At 45.6% G+C, this 17,177-nt stretch overlaps 1 protein-coding gene across 1 annotated transcript in view; it reads left to right on the top strand.

The window, feature by feature from the left end:
- Positions 1-17,177, top strand: part of ANO2 (anoctamin 2) — a 284,158-nt gene that overhangs the window by 217,753 nt on the left and 49,228 nt on the right. Inside the window, exon 15 of the mRNA XM_073314959.1 lies at positions 8,528-8,602. Coding sequence (XP_073171060.1) covers positions 8,528-8,602 — 75 coding nt within the window. The remainder of the gene's footprint in view (positions 1-8,527; positions 8,603-17,177) is intronic.

Below are 17,177 nucleotides of genomic sequence, written 5' to 3'. Positions count from 1 at the left end.
GCTGCTCAGCAGCATACAGGAGGCACTGAGAGGGAGGGGGAGGAGTAGGGATGGGGCATGCTCGGGGGAGGGGGCAGAAAGAGGTGGGGAAGAGGATGGGCAGGTGTGGAGCAGGGATGGGAAGAGGTGGTGTGGGGTCTTGGGAGAAGGGGTGGAGTGGCGGCGGGGCCTGGGGCTGAGCAGGGGTTGAGCACCCCTGGGAAAAATTAGAAGCTGGCTTGGGGGTCCATGAAAAATTTTAAATCAAAATGGGGGTCCTCAGGTTGCTAAAGTTTGAGAACCACTGATCTAGCAGACTGAGCCGGTGGCTGGAAGTTGAAACTCTAAACATTCAATCTAGAAATAAGGTGTGACATTTTAGCAGTATGGTAATTTACCATTGGAACAGCTTACCAAGAGCTGTGGTGGATTCTCCACTATTGGAGATTTTAAAATCAAGATTTGGTGTTTTTTTCTAAAAGATATTCTCTAGTGCAATCGGAGGTATTGGACTTGAAGCAGGAATTAATTCAGGGAAGTCCTGTGGCATGCGTTATGCAGAAGATCAGAGTAGATCAGGGGTCGGCAACCTTTGGCACATGGCCCATCAGGGTAATCTGCTGGTGGGCCATGAGACAGCTTGTTTACATTGACCGTCCGCAGGCACGGCCCCCCGCAGGTCCCAGCAGCCGCAGTTCGCCTTTCCCGACCAATGGGAGCTGCGGGATGTGGTGCGGACCACAGGGACATGCTGACCGCCACTTCCTGCAGCTCACATTGGCCAGGAACAGCGAACTGCAGCCACTGGGAGCTGCGGGGGGCTGTGCCTGCGGACAGTCAACATGAACAAAATGTCTCGCAGCCCACCAGCGGATTACTCTGATGGGCCACGTGCTGAAGGTTGCTGACCCCTGGAGTAGATGATCACAATAGTCCCTTCTGGCCTTAAAAATCTACTGTGATATTAGTGCTGAGGAGTGTATTAGTGTATCACAGGAGTTCCATGTCTACAGTCACTTCTCATAGTTTACTGTTTTCTGACTATTGCATATAATTTGTAAGGTGTCTATTCTAGTAGCATCTTAGAACTGCTTTTAACTGATGTTTCTGAAAGCAAGAGTTTCTTTATCCCTGCGGTGGGCAACAGACTCACACATTCAGAGCATCAGAGAGACCTATCCATAGGCAATGTAGAGGTTAACTACTGTGACCGATGGGTTCACAGTGAAGTTTGAGTATGGGAGCATTGGGTTAGTTCCAACTTAGACCATTTCAAAATTTCAGCATAAGTAAAATGGTTCTGACAGAAAAGTTTGTAACCCATTGCAAACCACCTTAGGAGGGCTTCCTGCAGTTACGTTTGGGCCTGTTTAGAGAGAGCAAAATCATTAATCACAAGGTTTGCAATTCCACAGCCCCCATCCAAATCTTGCTGGTTTAGTTACTGTGTTTAAACCTGAAACCAAGCACTGGTCAGCCTAGAAGTGATACTTTTGCCCTTGAAACCCTGTTACTCCTGCTCAGTTGTGCAGAGCAGGGCCTGTGGCTTTTTCTTGGAAATGCTCTCAGTGGAAAAGCTAACTCATGTTTTGTTGGAGGACAGAATTTGAACTTCTAGGGCTAAATTCAAACCAGCACAGGCACAAGCTCAGGGTCACAGAGGCAGCAGCCTGTGCCTCCCTTATTCGGGGAGTGGGGGTTAGAGCAGTCCTCAGAGGTGCCCTAAATTGTGCTCCTGATGCAATGACCACTGCAGGGTTCCAGAACTGCTGGAATGTAGGTCTGCCTCGGCCATACCTCCTCCCGCCTTCAAACTGCTCCCGGCTGTGTCCCTTTCCTAGAACACCGCCTCCGCCACCAGCTATTTCCTGGGGAGTGAGTTGTGCCTTTTCCCAATAAGCTGCCACACAGATTGGAATGTTTTGTGTCTTTTAGACATGGGAGGAGGACACTATTTGTAACCAGAACTCTTATTTGCAGATGCTCGTTTTGAAACCAAACATAATTTCTGCAGAATTTAAGGTATGTTTCCACTCTGGCAAGTGATAATATAAAAATGGCACTTTCATACTCAACAGCTCTGCCCTGTGGATTCATTCAGAGTAAATCATATTGACTTGGCAACAGAAGTAAAATTTTATTGTTTTCTGCTGCTGTCAGGTTGGCAGGAGCGAGGGGAGCCAAGAGAGAGGGAGCTGGACTCTGTTCTTCCCTGTGCAGCATTTGCTAAGTTTTCGTCAAGTATCACTGTGAAAGTCCACTGAAGTCAATTGGATTCCACAGGTGCATCTGCATGAAGAATCTGAACTGTGGGTTTTTAGTTATAAGTGAAGATGCACAAGAGAGAAAGTGTGTCATTTTACTCCATGTGCAAGCTGAATTGTCATGGCTGGCAGTTAGCACTTCGTAGAGGTGTTCTCTTGTGGATAAATAGAAATAAATAATATAATGAAATACTTTTGAGCTGAACAACATCTGAAACACAGGCAGCATAGAGCGCATCACTGATCATGGCAGTGTAACGGGTTTGGCACCCACCTCTCATGAGTGCCCCCTTCTCTGGCGTGTCTATGTTCGTTAGTTCTGGTGACCCCTTTTGGGGGTTCTCAGATGGGTTTGTCAGTGACACAGTGCTCCAGCCAAGTCACACTCTCTGCATGAGCACAAAACCCTTATAGGGTATATGGTCCACCAGGACCTATCTCAGTAGCCCTCCCATGGTGTCTCTTTCTAGCCCTCCCTGGGCTTTAGTCTTTAAGTAGTCCAGTCCTGGTATGGGGCTGTATCCCCAGGGCATCCTCCCTGGAGACACTATCTTCCTGCAGACCTCCCCAGGCTCAGTCCCAGCAACCCGCCAGGAGCTCCCTCAATGCTTCCCTGGTCCCTGCTGGTAAACCATCTGTGGCCTTGTTGCTCTTCCAGGCAGCCAGGTATGCGGTCCTTTCTTCTCCTGCTCCAAGCGACAATGGACTACTGCTCTGCTCTGCAGCTCCTTTTATATGGCCCTCCTGGGCCCTGATTGGCTGCTTCCCCTGCAGGCACTCCAGCCTGCTTGGAGGTTCTCTCCGCTGTTCCTTTCCTGACATGGGAGTGACAGAACCCTGAGGCCTACAGCAGGGGGCCTTTGGGCCTAGTCCACCCCATCACAGGAGGATACAGGCTTCTGTACAGTATATGCCATAACATGGTAGAAATCTCTACATTCCATACTTTGAGAGTGAAATCAAAGACTACTATATCATTTTGATCATAGAAAAGGTCCTTATGATTGTCATAATTCAGGACAACTGCACCTGTATTACCCCTCTGTCCCTCGAGGGCATCCACTCTAGTCTTCTAGCTCCTCAGCCGTCACCTCTTTTGGGTGGAGACCCATGTCTTTTTCCCTCCTAACCATGTTTTTTCCAGGCTGCACAATTCCCTGCCTACACTGTGTTATTCCCCCCAAGCAAAGCTGCCTAACCAGGCCAGCGTCTGTGCTTTGCTTACACTTTAAAGGAGTTCTAACATACCATACAGCTCTATATAAGCAAGCACACTTATTCTTAAGGTGAAAGCATTACAGAGAAAACATATTCAAAACAATAAAAGAACCTACCCTCATGATAATAAGCTTACCAGAGGTCACTCCAGCTCCTTTTGTGGAGTTCTGGTCGATGTCAGTCTTTCCAACCCTTCCCAACACTGCCTCACCCTGCACCCCCTTGGACAAAAAGTTCTGTCCATTTGCTATATCAGAAAGAAGGCCCTGAGTCAGTTTAACCTCAGGCTATTTATCCAAAAGCCATTTCTTTGTCTGTTGGTCTCCGGAGAATACAGTTTAAACCAGTGTATGTGGTCCTTTGCAGGTACCTCTCGGGTTCAAACCTGAGTGAATTTGCCTAATCACTTCCTCCCCCGCCCGTTCTTGGTTTCTGGAGGGCTGTGTTCACCCTCCTCCGGGGAATTAAATACAATGATACATACACTTAATACAGTAAGAACTCCCAAAATTATTGCAGGAAATTGCCATGTCTATCACACTGGTACTTTACAGTACAGTCTTTTAATGGCTAGATGGCACTATTGCCAGAGAATAAAATCAAGCGTATTATAAAATAGCAACTGAACTCACAGATTTTGCTCAGAGAAGATAATAATAACTTGCAAGTGCTGTAAGAAGTATTAACGTTCTACTGTCTATCACAATATATTGATAAAATTTGTGATACCGATTTTCTTTAATGGAATGTGCTTTATAAACTGTCTCCTTTGTTTAATAATTCAGTAGTATCTTTACAAAATACATTCTTGCTTCTCATAGGTGCAGATATGAGCCCAAAGCTCCCCTTCATTGCATGCTGTAGAGAGGAGCAAAATCATGGTAAATCCATGCAAAGTAGAGGGGACGAGGCACACAGAGGAGAAAGGTGACTAGACGGTATCCTGCCCCCACAATGTATTGTACATGAGGAATTGGGGCAATGCAGACAAGATTGTGAATTGTTGGGGAATATACTATGGCAGTTATGCTGGCCACAGGCGTATCAACTGCTGCTGCCCAGAGAAGCAGTAACTTCCGCAGGTGCTGACATTGACATCCCCATTGACAGGGTGTCACACGAAGAAGCATCCAGTGGCATAATGGCAATTGTGCAAGTCATGAAGTTGGTGCTGGAGAGCTGAAAGAGGCACAGAGTCTGTACCGTTACTCAGATGGCCAAGATTTCTGGGTATTACTAGCTAATCCTGCAGATTCTTGACCTTTCTGCCCTCTAGAAGCCACACATCCAGCAACCAGGAGCCCCAGCTCACACAGAGGAGCATGAAGTGGATTTTAAGAGTAGGAGACAATACCGATTTCTTTTTAATGTAGGAAGGGGATGAAATCCTAGAATATTGGAATCTAGAGAAAGATTGGTGTCAGTTGAGATTAGCTTTAAATCGTTTAAGCAGTGAGGCTTCCACCGCTTCCCCTGAAAGTCTGTTTTACAGCCTAAAAGATCTCACTGTCAAGACGTTTTTCTTGATTTTTCAGGTTAAATTTTCCTTTTTCTAATTTCATCCCATTAATCCTATTCCCTTATACTGTCTTAAATAGATTCTCTCTTTTATTGGTGTTTACACCTTTCAAGTGTTTATAGGGCTTATCATATCCTTCTCTCTTAGACATCACTTAGAGAAGGCATCCATATCTGACTATTTTAATCTTTCCTCATAAATCAGTCCCTCCGGCTCCCTAGTCATATTTCTTGCATTTCTCTGAACTCTTTCCAGTTTGGCAATATCTTATTGCTAGCATGGTGTGCAGAACTGAACACAATGTTCCAGGTGTAGTCAGATGAGGGATATGTAGAGAGGGACTATTTTCTCCCTGTTCAGTGAGGTGATATCTCTGAGGTGCAGCCGAGATTTCATTTTAATTGTTTTTGCCAATGGCCAAGGTTTTTAGAATTGGTTATGCTTCTAAATCCATATTTCAGCACTTAAATAAGTGGCCTGGATTTTGAAAAGTACTGAGCACCCAGCAATTCTCATTGAGGTCACTGTGAGCTGCTGGGGTATATTGCGTTAGTAAAAGAAGTCATTTATTTAAATGTCAAAATAAGGGTTTACAAGTCCAAAATTTCAAATATGACTACTGACTTTGGGTGCTTCCACTTCTTGGATACCCACCTTGAGACACACTTGATTTTTGAAGGTGCTTAACATGTTCTGGTAATTGAGACCCTTAAAAAGGTGTCCGGTTAGAAACCCAAAAAATTGATCCACCCAAAATCACTAGCCACTTTTGAAAAACAGATGTTTTGGATATATTCAGTTTTCCTATACATGCCCTTACCTGCTCTTTATCAATAAGTATGTTTAAAGGTCTTCCTCACTTTCTCAGTGTCACCATTTCTCGAGATTTTATTGTCTTGTTTTTCTTGATTCCTGAACTCAACTGATTTATTTGAGAATTTCAGCTTTCATTGTAAAATAAAATAAAATCTCTTGACCTCATGGTTGAGCAGAAGAAGCTTGAAAATGTGAACCAAACAGCAAATAAAAAGAGCCCCAACTTTTTTATATTTTTGAAATCTCATGATTTTTAATCCAATCTTGGGGTGGGGGGGATGCTACTCCTGATTTATTAATGTTTGAGCTGTGTCATATTGCATTCTAATTGTCCAAAAGTCATTTTGTTTAACAGATTTAGAAAAGAAGTTGTGTCTTAGCCATTTTTGAATTTTCATTCACTGCCTCCTATATGAGTGAGTTTTCTCTCCGATGAAGTGAGCTGTAGCTCACGAAAGCTCATGCTCAAATAAATTGATTAGTCTCTAAGGTGCCACAAGTACTCCTTTTCTCTTTTCCTTGATATTGTTGTAAAAGCTTTCCTTATGCTTTCCTTAAGCTTTTCTTTGAGGGGGAGGGATAGCTCAGTGGTTTGAGCATTGGCCCGCTAAACCCAGGGTTGTGAGTTCAATCCTTCAGGGGGCCATTTAGGGATCTGGGGCAAAAATTGGGGATTGGTCCTGCTTTGAGCAGGGGGTTGGACTAGATGACCTCCTGAGGGGTCCCTTCCAACCCAGATATTCTATGATTCTTATTTCCCTTGACTGTTTTGGCTAGTATTAACTCATTCTGCTGGTTTGCTTCCTTAGTGTTTTTCCCCTTGTGAAATAGTTTGATGTGGTATCCTTCATGCCTTTTCAAAGTGTAGTAGCGCAGAACTTTTTATGTCCTGGATAACTGCTGAATGGTAAATGCCAAAACAAAATGAAATGCGTCTGTGCTTTCCGAGAAACACTTTTTAAAGTTGCCTTCTGGCTAAAAGGTGGACTCAGATGTTTGTTCTCTATACTTTGGGCCTGCTTCTCCTTGGGTTTGCTATGGTCCTGCCCTCTCAGCACACTCGTGCAGGAGACACCCTTAATTTGACTGCTCGAGCAGTGAAGGGGTGTGTGTGTACGCTCCTGCAGTGTTAAAAGCACTGGTGGGACACTTCTAACCAGGGTGGGCACAGGATGATGCCTCTTCCCATTCCTGCACCCAAGCAGGCACCACCAGAAAGGTGATGCTTACACCTATTGTGGAAGTACTGCAAATTCCACGCTTTCCTTACCATCTCAGGAGGTGCTTTTGCCTTTGAAGTGCATAATGCCTCCAAGTAATTTCTTGTCAGGACAGTATTCTTCTCAGGATAGTAGTGCCTAAAGAAAAAAAAAAGCTTATTTGAGCCCTTTGAATCAGATTCTGATCTCATTTACCTTCATATAAATCTCCATATAAGCTCTTGACTTTAATGGAGTTACTCTCGATTTATACCAGCATAAAAAGGACAGAATCTGGCCCCATTGTGTAGCACAGATGTTAAGACTAATGAGAACAGCAGCTGATTTTGAATTCACAGTTAATTCAATTGCATATTTTTGCTTTAACTTAACCATTGTGATCTTATTTTTTTAATAACCATTTTTGAGGGGTGGAAATAACATGTTTCATGTAAATCAATTTTAAAAATTCTTTTCATATGAAAACATTTTATTTTTCATTTTAAGAGCAGGGAATTGGGTTTATTTGAGGGCAGTAATGCTCCATTATTTTTCACTGATAGGTATCAGGTGGAGGGAGCTACCTTTTGCACCCAGTCGAAAAGTCATCTGAGCCCTCTATAAATAGGGCTTGCCTTCATTATTTCTCTGATCTTTGAACCAGATGCCATAAGAGAGTCTGGGATGCCTGGAATACAGCAAAATTCCCATTGACTTCAATGGAGCCAGAATTTCACCTAAAAATGTTTAATCTTCCAACTGGGAATAATGGGCCAAATCCCCAGCTGGTATAAATCAGCAAAGCTCTGTTGAAGTCAATGGAGCGAAGAGATTTACTCCAGCTGAGGTTCTGGAACAATATGAAGAGCATATAGCAACACAAGATGTAAACAAATGTGTCATAAATAGAAAGTAGAAGATGCTTCTGAATACTTTACAGTGTGATTGTGAATAGTCAGATGGTTATTTTAACACTGAGAGGGTTCAGTTGTATAACAGCCACAGTGGATGAAGCAAACCTTACAGGAGACATCTGAAGTAACTGATGATAAACATTCTATCTTATTATGGTTTCTCACCTAAAACATCACTCTTCTGCGCTCTTGCAAGAAGCAGGGTTGTGGGGTTTGTTTGAGTTTTTTTGTTTTTTTAATGAAAGTACTTACTTCTACAATTGTTTAGGGTTAACTTTAAGTTTTTCTATTAAGACTTTGAAATTCAGTAGAAGCCAGTTGAAATTTTTCACATTTCAGATTTTCAATGAAATTTCAAATTTTGAAATTCAGGGGGGATAGGCAACAAAATTTTAGAGAAATTCTCCCTTCCCCTCTTCCCATTTTTCTACCAATTTCAGAGATGGTTGAACATTTCTGAATTTTAAAATTACGTTTAAATTTTCAAATTCAAAAATATAAATGGGCAGAAGGGAAAATCAATAATATTTTTAATTGAGCTTTTTCCTTTTTTTTCCCCCCAGTTCTAAAATTCACCAGTTCTCTATCGATTGTCTTGACCTTTGTGTTTTGCAACAGGATGAAAAGGAGAAGTTAACCTGGAGAGACCGTATGCCTGGCTATCTAGTGAACGTTGCATCCATTTTATTTATGGTAATTTTATTTGTTTTTTCTTTCACATTCCTCTGGGCTGTCAAGATCTGTGAACAACATCCTCCTTAAAGCTGAATTAATGCTCTCAAAGATGGAAATGACCTTTCCTTTTTTATACCTTAGGAACTTTCCTATAGACAACAAAATACATTAGCGTTGAGCTGCGAGGCTTGATAAAATAGTATTAGGAAAGTCTGGCCAATAGACCTGCCAATGGTCAATGACACCATAGGCTGAAAACCATGCGTGGTCTCTCTAACTACATATAAACAATGAAATCACATAGCCTGACCCTCAGCTGGTGTAAATCAGCAATGGAAATATGCCAGTTTATTACCAGCTGTGCATCTGACCCACAGAATTTACTCAAGGAAATTAATGTAAAATACTAATATGGGTATAACATTTTAATGGACTTGAATGGTGCAAATACTACAAAAACTTCCCCAGAATTATTCATTCAGAATTTTAATTGAGTATGCTTCTGCCACATGCACAGCAATTTTGTGTTCACTTTCACATTGTGGGTATATGTATATCATCTGTATAATTTTAAATGGCTAAGAGCTTCCTAGGCTACAGCAGGCCATCATTTTTGAGACAGAACTGACTGATTTCAGTGTGGACTTCTGCTTAAAAAGTAATGACACAATATGTTCCATTCCGAACAAATAACTAAAAAGTATCTGTTTGTTAACCTGTCAAGCTCTTGACTTATATCCAAGTTGGGATCATGTAAATGTCAACATATGCTGTTTTTAATTCAGGAATTAACCAACCCAACAAGAGAAATTTCAGCTCAAAGACAAAAAAAAAATTGAGTGAAAAAGTAAAAAAAAAAAAAAAAAAAGAATTAGAACTGACTAACTTTCTCAAATGTAACTACAACATTACTAGTAGCAATGCTGTAATATTTCTCAGTGTAGCTACAGAATAAGGCCCTGGTTTAGCAGAGCATCCTCTTTAGGATGGCTACTTAAACATGCACTTAATTTTAACCTTATGTTACAATCTCATTTAAGCATGTTCTTAAAGTTAAGATTGTGATCATTTTCTTGAATCAGGGCCTAAATGTTGTCTCCCACACTTCGTGTAATATCCTAGACAGATTTATAAAGGTAAAATGTAAAGCACCAGATTCTCAGCTGTTGCAAACCAGCAAAGCGTCATTGATTTCGGTGGAGCTGGCCCAGAGAGTTTTTTCTAGAATATTGTGAATATCATTAAGCAATGAACATATACAGGGCAACTGTTGAAAAAATTCTGCTGTATGAGAGCCAGCCAGATCCCATCTGCCATGTGCAGATTACAATCTGGGCTTTACTGAACACAGTCCTTTTCCTACTAGATTAGTTAAACAGTGATTGGGGACACTGGGCCAAATTCTGCGTTCAGTTTCTGCAGTTGTTCTGGTGCATATGAGATTGCACTCGTGTAACTAATTTTGGCCAGTCCACCTCCTTTATCACTACCCACACAAAAACTAAATACTTTTTTTTTAGAAGCATGATCACTATTTAGATACAGTGGGCTAGAGTCTCAGGCATGCAAGCACGCACATAAGCCGCATTTTCCAGTGCTGCAGAAGTGATTGTGGAATTTCTACCACCACCTTTTCCAGGCCTACACTATCTGGCAGGCACAAACCCATAGGAATTTTTCCTTCAAATGTCTATATTGTTGTAGAATGATGATGTCAGATGCTTTGCCTGACCTCCCCCCACCTACCCTCACACTGCATACTTTCCCTGATATTTCTTAAGGCTTCTGACAATTTCCTCTTGGTAGAACCTTGCTCTTTATTTTCTATTCTGTGCACTTCTTAAATATGAAGACCTTTCAAGCAGAAGCATTCTACCACTTTTTTCTCTATTGAGCTCTTGCTCTCTCTTCCTTTACTTAACCAAGTATATTATTTGGGGGCTTTTTTTAAATGTAGGTTTTACAAAAATCAGTTTTTACTTTCACACCCAATTAGACTCTGCACCAGTCTTATTTTACATCAGTAATAATTATAATCATGATGAGATACATTTCTAAGTGTATTAAAATCTGTATACACAACCACTGTTCTGCATGAAGACCTCTTGCTGTGCAGTCAAAGGGCAGTTTGTATGCTTACTGGGAACAGGATATCACCAGGCTTAAGCTATTGAAAATTTCCTTCTGAAGTGGTGTTCTACAAAGTACACATCACAGCAAAGATTTCTGCATTAACCATGAAAATCTGTGCAGTTGCCTCAAGGGAGCAGGATGGGGCTACACATCAGCATCACCACGACCCTCCTTTATAGTCCCTGATTCGTCTCTGCTGCTGTTCTCACTATCAGCAACCCTCTCCACTTTCCTACAGTGGATTTGACACATACAGGAGAAGAAAATCAACTAGTGTCACAGCACAGGGCTTCAGCCTGTTCTTCCTTTAAGGCTAGATTCTCATACGTTTACACGTACTCAGTAGTCTACCCTTACTCTGGGAATTGTCTCATTGAAGTCTGGGGAGCTATTTGTGGAGTAAAGTGCTACCCAGCTTGAGTAAAGGTATCAGAATCTGGCCCATAACTGCCACTCAAGCCCCTCCATCTCCCACCTCATCAGTTTCCTCTGTTCCCCTCAGGCTCCCTCCTGCCGGCTCCCCACATCCTTCTCCCCCCTCAGCTTCCTCATGCCCTCCCGCATCTCCCTGCACCCCCTAAATCTGCCTCATTCTCCCCACCCTCCTTTCACAGTGTCTCTGCTGCTCCCTACAGTCTGTGTGCCCTGTCCAGCCCATGAACCATAGAATGGCAGCCGTCTTGCCAGTGCACAGGGCTTCAGTGTCCTAGAAAGAAGTGGCAGCCCGCTTTTTTCAGGGCAGCCTCATTTCCACGTGAAGATAGAGAAAGAGCAGCCATCTTGTTGGCTTCAGCCCCATTGGCAGTAACGGGAGATGGGGGCATTTTAAACAGGAGAAAATTCATGAGCTGGCACCTCTCATGATGTTTCCATGTGAAAGGTAAAAAATCATACCAAAATCGTGAGAGTACCTCACCTTCAGCACCCACTGTACTCTACACAGGGTCCCTAGAAACCATGAGATCAGATTTAAGGTCTCTGGATTAATCTTCAAGGCATTCCATGGAAGTGGCTGTAGATACTTCAGAGAACACTTCTCTCTTCACTAGAAGACCTTCTCTGTCAACTGTGTCCCACAGGTGCTATGAAGCTATGTCATCCTTAAGGGTGAAGCTCGTGACAGCAGGAGACAGGGCTGTCTCAGCAACTGGAAACTCATTGGCTTAGTGTTCCATTCAATACACTAAAATATCGAAGGAAAACAGAGGAGGAGAAAAAAGAGAGAGTAAAGGAGTAGTAGGAGAAGAGGGAGTGAAGAAGGAAATAATTTACTAAAAGTAAAAAAAAAAAAAAAAATCCCCAACTGCCTCTGGAGAAAGTAAACAGAAAAATTAGACAACTGGCCAGCTCTAATTGTGATTTTTGGCTCTTATTACTCGGGAGGTGCTCACATATTTGTGGTGATTGGTATCACAATGGGCACCTACATGGACAGGTGAGGTAGAAGCAGGCCCACCGATAGCAATTCCGGGCCCCAGGGCAGAACAGTCAATGGGGCCCCTCACGCATACACAAGCCTGACATTTGGGCGATGCTGCGCCTGCATTGGCTGGTGCCCAGCGAGCTGCCAGCTGCACTGCTGGGCGTGCTCTTCCGGCATGGCCAGGGCTTCCACATGCCTGCCTGGTAGGGCTGCCAACTGTCTAATTGCAAAAAGCCAAAGACCTTTGCCCCGCCTCATATCCCGCCCCTTCCCTGTGGCCGTGCCCCTATCCTGCCCCTTCTCCAAGGCTCCGCCCCCTTCCCTCTGTTGCTCACTCTCCCCCACCCTCACTCACTTTCAGCAGTGGGTGTGGGCTCTGGGAGGGAGTTTGGGTGTGGGAGGAGGTGAGGGGTCTGGCTCTGGGAGGGAGTTTGGGTGCGGGGGAGATGTGGGGTGTGGGCTCTGGAAGGGAGTTTCAGTGTAGGAGGGTGTACGGGGTTCAGGCTCTGGGAAGGAGTTTGGGTGTGGGAGGGGGTGAGGAGTTGGACTCTGGGAAGGAGTTTGGGTGCGGGAGGGGATACGGGGTGCAGGCAATGGAAGGGAGTTTTGGTGCAGGAGGGGGTACAGGGTGCAGGCTCTCAGAGGGAGTTTGAATGCAAGAGGGGGTGTGGATTTGGCTCTGGGAAGGAGTTTGGGTGCAGGCTCTAGTCTGGGGCACAGTGTTGGGGTACAGGAGGGGGTTACGGGGGGGTCGGCGCTTACCTCGGGCGGCTCCCAAAAGCGACCGGCACACCCCTCTGGCGGCAGCTCCTTGATGGGGGGCCCAGGGGGTCTCTGCATGCGGCTGCCCACAGGTACCGCCCCCGCAGCTCCCATTGGCTGCAGTTCCCAGTGAACAGGAGTTGCGGATTCAGCACTCAGGGCGGGGGCAGTGCATGGAGACCCCCTGCCCTCCCTGGGGACGTAGGGCCGTTCCGTAGGGCAAAAATTCATGGGCTGCACCACCACCCATGAATTTAACTGTAGCTCCTTGAAAATTGTGGTTCTTCCTGCGAGTGGAGGGTGATGTGTGGGATTAATTCTGTTGATGCTGATCCTGACCCCTTTTAAAAAAATGATTTTGGCCTTTATTAATTATGAAAAGATTACATTAAAAATAGTCAGCAGACTGAAGTGCTAAACTTCATTAGGCCTGTACTGTGAACCTAGGCCCCAGGCCAGCCAAATAATAATTATAACAATCTAATCCTTTGCACTTATATAATCTCTTTCATCAGAAGATCTCAAGATGCCTTACCAACAATAATGAATTTACTTTGGAATTTTTGCTAAAGGCAAAAACAAAACAGAAACACCCACCCTCTCTCCACTTCCTGCTGTGACTCCCTGTTTAGCCAAAGACTGTGTTTCTGTGTGAAATTTTATCTTTAAAAATTGTTATTTCATTTTGTGTTTTGAAACTGGAATAACACAACCCCATGAAATACAAATTCTTCTGTTGGGAAGTTGACCTTAAGTGGCATGGGTGATTTGCCTGATTTCATGGGCAAAGGTCAACTGCTCAGAGACCACAGAACACCCTTTGACTTCTGGGACAAAAATTTACAATGAACCCTGAATGACTCTGCCTTAATCAGTATCAAAAGATTCATGCATATTCAGACACAGCAAAATGTTTCCATCTATGGCAAAAGTTTGTAGAACAGAAAAGGTTTTACACCATTAGGTTCCAATCCTCCTGTGGGAAGCATATGGGTGGGTTGTTGCAGCGAGCAGTTCCATTGACATTGATGCAGCTCTGTGTAGGCACAGCAATCCAACATACATTACTCACTGCATGATCAGAGTGCTAGTTTCCTGTCTCTGACCATAGGCAGTAGCAGATGTTTCAGAGGAATGCTTACAAACCCTGCAACAGGCAGATGTGGTGAAACCTGCCCCACATGGGTGTCATCCTTTTCTCTATTAGTTAGAGACTGGCTTAAGCCCTGAAGTACAAGGATGAATATCCCTTTCCAATTTTTCTTGTCATTAATTATAACTCTGAGTATTCTTGATATCCATATAAATGTCCAATCTCAGTTTCAGTCTTGTGAAGTTCTTGGCCTTAGTCAGAGCTGTAACTAGGGTGAGGTGAAAGGGGCAGGCAGAACCAGGGGGCACAAAAGTGGGGCGGCACAGGATTGGGTCCAGCAGCATCAGTACTTCCACATTCCACCCCTCAAAGATTGGGTCCTGCAGAGTCAGCTGGAGCCCAGGGTGCTCAGTGTCCTCCCACCCCACAGGATCATAGGTCCAGCGACCCCAGCTTGAGAAGGCTTTCCCTGGCACTAGGACCGCAACAGCAGGTGGGCAGGAATGTGAGTTCTGGCTGGTAGGAAGGGCAGAAGGAGGAAGGGCTGCATGGCTGGTTCCATCCAGGCGCTGGAGGTCGGAGACCAGCTGCATTAAATACGTGGAGGGTGCTGAATGGGGAGGGGGTACAGGGGGCTAGGACCATGAAGGAGTGCAGGGGTTAGGGGAGAAGGGGGCGCAGGAGGGGAGTGCAGGGTTAGGAGAGAAGGGGTACACAAGCGTTAGCATAGGCACTATGAGGATAAGGGGTGCACAAGTAGGACCGTGTGATGGAGCATATATAAAATGTGCTAGGTGCTGTTCGGATCTGTGCCATGAGGAACTTTGTCTGCGATTAGCTCAGGATGGAGCTGTTTGCCTTCCCCAGACCCGCTGCCTGGCCATGCGCTACTGGCTCTGCTCACACTCCCTAACCTGTGTGCAGGGCTGAGTCCAGCGTTGCCAGCCTGGGGCCTGGCCCTTCCCAGCGCTGGGGGAGAGAGGGCATCTGCAGTTAAAGCTCTCATTAAAGTTGCTAATCGCCAGTTGTACCCACTAGAGGGTGTTTGGAATTTAAACAGACTCAACCTTGGTCAGGGTTTCTCTGTTGAGGAACCAGCGTGCTGAGTTGCACAGCCATGGCTCTTGGGAGGCCTGACTGAACATCGCACTGACACACCCCCACAGGGCACTGCTCAGGGGCACTGCTCAGGCCATTCACAGGGTCAGTGCCATCCTGGGGCCTTTGCTGCACACAGGGCTGAACTCTGTCCCTCGGCTGTTGACAAACCTTTGACCCTGATGCAACTGCATGGCGGTGGCAAGGAGGAATGGCCTGCTAGAGCCCCCCATGGAGGCGAGCACCCCCGGGCACTCATGTGCGCTCAGCTCCATGGAGCTGGGGAGTCGCAGGCTGGAATTCCAGCTGAGGGACCTGGAGACAAAAATTTTTCACAACTGCAATGATGGCCCCTGTCACTCACACATGGATTTCAAATTACAGTAGCCAGCTTTTATTTGACCCTCTTCTATTCTGTAACAACCTTATCACTGCACTGAACAGTGGGCGAAGGAGTAATTCAGGGAGATACTGCTCTGTTGTGACAGTTCCACAGCCCGTTAGAACCGCCGGGTACCACTGTGTTGCACACAACAGCCTTAGAGAGCTTCACAGCTCCGGTTGGGGCAGAACCCCTGTCGCCTGCGCCAAAGGACAGGGCCCTGATGCCTGAGCTAACGGAGAATCTCTGTTATCTGTTAGCAGGGTAGGGCCCATGACAGCCAGGGGAACCATGAGAGTTACATGGGCACATACACACCAGCCTGTTCATTACACACTTGCCTAGATAGACAAAGCTTGCCTCAGAACCAGCTGTTCAGATCTTATATTTGACATCAGTGTAAGAAATCTCCAAATGCTTCCACCCTGTAACTTCCACCATCTTTGCTCAGGCTTGTCTGAGATGGGATCTTGGGAACTGTCATTCCCAAATCCAGAATTCTCCACCGAGAGCAACAAGTCTCCCAGTGACTGCAGCACCCTCTCTTCATATGGGTTACACCCGCTCACCGTCTGAGGACCTCATATTTATCTTGGCCATGGGGATTGAAACGGACTCCTCCTATTCCCAAACTACAGGCTCCTCACCACCACCAACTGAGCTGAAAGAGGGTCTTAATGGTTTAATGGCAGGACATAGCCGAACAGTTCTGACTCCACCTCAAAGTTACAGATTCAGAATATTTTGCTATAATATCTCCTGATTGTTCAAAATTTACATAAACATTTAAAATATGGCTTTAATTGGAGTTTGTATATATTTTTCTTTCTTTATATAGGAATTAGATACAGTGCTCCTGTCAGCTAATTTCTAAGTTATTATCTGCAAAAATCCTAGCATTTTCAGGTGCTTAGTAGTCCCTGGAATCACAGTTAAAGTTGCCCCCGCCCCAATCTGAAATAGCGCCCATGCCCAGCTGTGGGGATGGGGAGAAGGCCACAGGGAGGCTCTGACCTATGGCTGGTGCTGCGGCCGGGCCTGTGCCAGCCACCCCTCCGCTGTGACAGACAGGGAGTGATACTTCTCCCCATCTCCAGTGGGTACCCCCCACAGCAGGTCCCTCTTTCCAGTCCCTCCACCTCCCCTCCAGCTCCCCCTCTTCCTGGCAGTGGCCTCTATTTGGGAATTTGAATTGTGGTAACCCTAGCAGTTGCTCCATTCTCACGCCGTCAGTTTCTGGAGCTGGTGGGAGTGAGTCTGCCCTGCCAGCAGCAGCTGCCCACCCCCAAGGCCTGGGTGGGCACCAGGCTCGTGTGGCCAAGCTCAGAGCTCAGGCAGTTCAACTGCAAGCCCGGCAGCCACAGGACTGGGGCAGGGCAGCCAAGGGGAGCAAAGGGTTCTGCTCTGTATGCAGGGAGTATGGGGAGAGTGACCCAGCTGCAATGGCAGGTCCCTAAGCAATGAGCGGGGTGTGACCAGGCTGCTGAGACACAGATGCCCAAGGGGGGATGAATAATGCAGGGAGCACCTTGTGGAGCATCTCATGGCAGCCAGGCTCCATGGGCAAGGGCCAACTCCAGGGGGCGTCGCTGGCCGGAGCTGGGCTGCCTGCCCTGCCTGGGGAGTGCCCAGCCATGCAGAGGCAGCTGGCTTGGGGAACAGGGCAAGGAGGGCTTCTGGGTAGCCAGCCAGTGCCCTGGTT

The sequence above is a fragment of the Lepidochelys kempii genome, chromosome 1 (assembly GCF_965140285.1).
Source record: "Lepidochelys kempii isolate rLepKem1 chromosome 1, rLepKem1.hap1, whole genome shotgun sequence".
Classification (NCBI taxonomy): Eukaryota; Metazoa; Chordata; order Testudines; family Cheloniidae; genus Lepidochelys; species Lepidochelys kempii.
The sequence above is the reverse complement of the archived record's forward strand: the minus strand, read 5'-3'. Positions and strand labels throughout refer to the sequence as shown.